The 3,100-nt window shown below is 45.9% G+C and overlaps 1 protein-coding gene across 1 annotated transcript in view; it reads left to right on the plus strand.

Annotated features, from left to right (window-relative positions):
* Positions 1 to 2,496, plus strand: part of LOC103612874 (trefoil factor 2) — a 3,807-nt gene extending 1,311 nt beyond the window's left edge. Inside the window, exons 2-4 of the mRNA XM_008630585.1 lie at positions 91 to 237; positions 1,585 to 1,781; positions 2,359 to 2,496. Coding sequence (XP_008628807.1) covers positions 91 to 237; positions 1,585 to 1,781; positions 2,359 to 2,496 — 482 coding nt within the window. The remainder of the gene's footprint in view (positions 1 to 90; positions 238 to 1,584; positions 1,782 to 2,358) is intronic.
* Positions 2,497 to 3,100: the final 604 nt, after the last annotated feature.

Here is a 3,100-nt window from a genome sequence, read left to right on the forward strand (position 1 = left end):
GAGCATCATTCCCAGTGAGCATCTGATAAACACCCCTCTAACAAGTGTGCAAACTGACACCCTGTAACTTGCTCCTTCTGTCCTGAACAGCAAAATGCCAGTGTAAAGTGGTCGCCAGGGAGAGGACAAACTGTGGCTACCCGGGGATCTCAGCAGCAGAATGCAAGAAAATCGGGTGCTGCTTCAACGCTTCAGTCCCCAGTGTCCCCTGGTGCTACAGTCCTAAACCAAAGAAAGGTAATATCTCTGCCAGAAACACTGCTTTACCTTGTGTTTGATTATCCAGAAATGTCTACAACCAGGGAGCAGTTCTGCTTTTCTCCTTAGGCAAGGAAAGTGGGCACAAACCTCTGTTAGGAGACCGGTGGTAGGAAAACGCAAAGTCAAGCCTTGCTTAGCCATCAGATTTCTGCTTCATCCTCTTCACACGATGTATTTCCTCTTCATTTAGGCTTCTAGTTATCAAACAACCTGTGCTGATTGTTTAGAGACATTTCAATTTCATTTGTGGTCTTGTCCATGGGTAGAGCAAGGGATCCTCAGCACTTATCAAAGTGGGTTTGCTGTGTGGCTACTTGTTTGACATCTGTCAGCATCTTGCTTCTATTTTTTACCATTATTTTCTCAGAGAGGATAACAGCTGCTCTCCCAGTCTTACAAGGATTAGCAGTATATTTTACATAACTGTGTTAAGTAACTGACTGTAATTACCTGTGTTAATTAACTCAGTGTAAGCTACGTTTGCTGGGCTGACAGCACAACTCCTCCTTAGGAGAACTTCAGGGCAGCCTCAGCAGCTGCACAGGCAACATGAAAGGAAGTGAAGGTGCAAAGGCAATGTTACCCAACAGGAGAACCTGATATAAATCGAGATTAGTCAACAGGGATCAGAATTAGCGTAGGAAAAAACAGTTTTGCTTTTGAGCAATTTTGCTCATTCTTGTAAACCTTGAAAAATGAGCAGCAGGAACTTACAGGGTCATTTTCATAGGACAGAACTGTTCCATCAGAGGAAAACTGAAGTAGTCAAGCTGGGTGGTATAATCTCTTTCCTTGGGATTTCAGTTTTAAGTGCCTGGCAGAGCTGTGATTTCCTCCTAAAAGACTTATTTCCTTATTTCCTTTCTGTAACTTAAGCTGGCAGAGAGGGTTGGGTGGTCCTCTCCCTATGTTAGCCAGGCTGCTCTGGGGTGAGCAAGGGGTCAGGTCATGAATAAAACCCTGGTGTGAGGCCAGTGCATGTGTTACCACTGTGGGAGGCACAGGACTTCTCACCCCATTGCTGGATTTAGGATAGGTAAAGATGTGTTGCTGCCAGACACTTCCAGGGGTGAATTTTGCCTCCTGTGGTCCCTGGGCCACAGCAGCAGTTCATCACCCTTTGGTATTTAGTTTTGCCTAGGAGGCTGGGTGAGGATTTGGGTCAATCTGGTGCCTGAAATTGGTTCAGAGGTCGTCAGGGACGTACTCAGGGACCTCACCTTTGTGTCCTGCCTTTATTTGTGAATTACATCACCAGGCAGACGGAGCATGAAGTAACACATTCTCCTTCCTTCCTTTGTTGTTCTTTTTTGCTTTACACAGTGAAGAAAATGTGTCCCAACAATCCTTACACCAGGATAAACTGCGGCCACCCCGGCATCAAGCCCTGGGAGTGCACAAAGAAAGGCTGCTGCTTCAGGGCACACCCCGCCGGTGTCCCCTGGTGCTTCTACCACCGCGTCATGGAGGAAGGTAATGTCCTGCAGGAGATGTCTCCTGTGTCCCTGTGGATGCTCCTGGTAGGGTCCCTGCTCTGCCCGGGCTTGGTGTGCTGTGCCAGCCAGAGGTTCCTAAGGGTGGGAGCAGGAAAAGGTGGCCAAACTCTAAAAAAACAGCTTCTTGTACAGAGAGTGCGGTGTTGCTGGTGCATCTGAGGATTTGTGGGCAGTGTGGTAGTCTGGGCTCAGGTGTGAGCTCAAGCCCTCAGCTAATGCCACAGCAGAGTGCAGCCACCCAGTTCACATCCACCTTATCAGCATGAGAGATAAAAGGCTTTGCTTTAGAAATGTGGAATGAAAGTTACAGAAATTTCTGATCCCCTGCTAACTTCGTTTTAGTTAGGATTGACCTTTCGGCATATTTAATAACCAATAGCCTCAGCCACATTGTGTTTTGTACTACATACAATTCACCATAATTTGGTTTTACTGATCTGAGTCATAGTTAGGAAAAACATCTACATAGGGGGGTTGGTTGAAATCACTAAAAAATTGCCTTTTGGTTGTCCTATATCTAGGCAAAACACTTCCTAGCATCTTGTGTGACTTATGGAGAAAAACATATCCCTTAATCTGCTTCTCCTCTTTACCTCCCCAGCTTGTTAAAGGAGAAACTTCCATCGAGAACTTTACAATCTTTGGATCTACTCCAATGGAACAACAGACGGAGCTCCCAACTCAGACTTTATATTTTGCAACAGTCATGATTTCTAGACTGTTTTTTATCTGGGATTGACTCCTTTCTGATGAAAAGTTACTGGTAGCTTTTATTCTCTCCGTAGCCTAGCACTGCACAGGTTTTCACTGTAATAAAAGAAGTACACCACAACTTGTCAGGCTTTTTTGGCTGTCTTTATTTTAAAGCTGTGTATTTCTCTGTTTCTCAGGAAATTTGGCATGTCAGCAACCTGCTGATGAGGGAGCAGCCACCAGTGCTTCCAAAAGGAACACAGCACTCAGCTTTTTGTGTTAGTTACACTTCACACTTGCAAGTGACTGCTTGAATTTGTTAGCTGGCATCACATGGGCCACTCGTCTTTCTGAGTGCTGGAAATATTTAGTGTTTGCCTTTATATAGATATAGCTGTGGGTTTGGGCTTTTTTTTCCCCTTGAGACATAGGGAAGGGTACCTTTGTTAGCTGATCACCGAGCTGGTCTCACTCAAACACCTCCTGCTCTCTGCATCACCCTGTCTCTGGTGCTCACCACAAGTCGGTCCCATGGATCACGCTCAGAAAATGTCTCTGCAACACTAAAAGCAGCACATGGGCTCTCCCAGCCCTGGCCTAAACCTGAAATGGAGCTGCTGTGTCTCACCAGACACAGGAGAATCTTCTGG

The sequence above is a fragment of the Corvus brachyrhynchos genome, unplaced genomic scaffold (assembly GCF_000691975.1).
Source record: "Corvus brachyrhynchos isolate BGI_N302 unplaced genomic scaffold, ASM69197v1 scaffold413, whole genome shotgun sequence".
Taxonomy (NCBI): Eukaryota; Metazoa; Chordata; class Aves; order Passeriformes; family Corvidae; genus Corvus; species Corvus brachyrhynchos.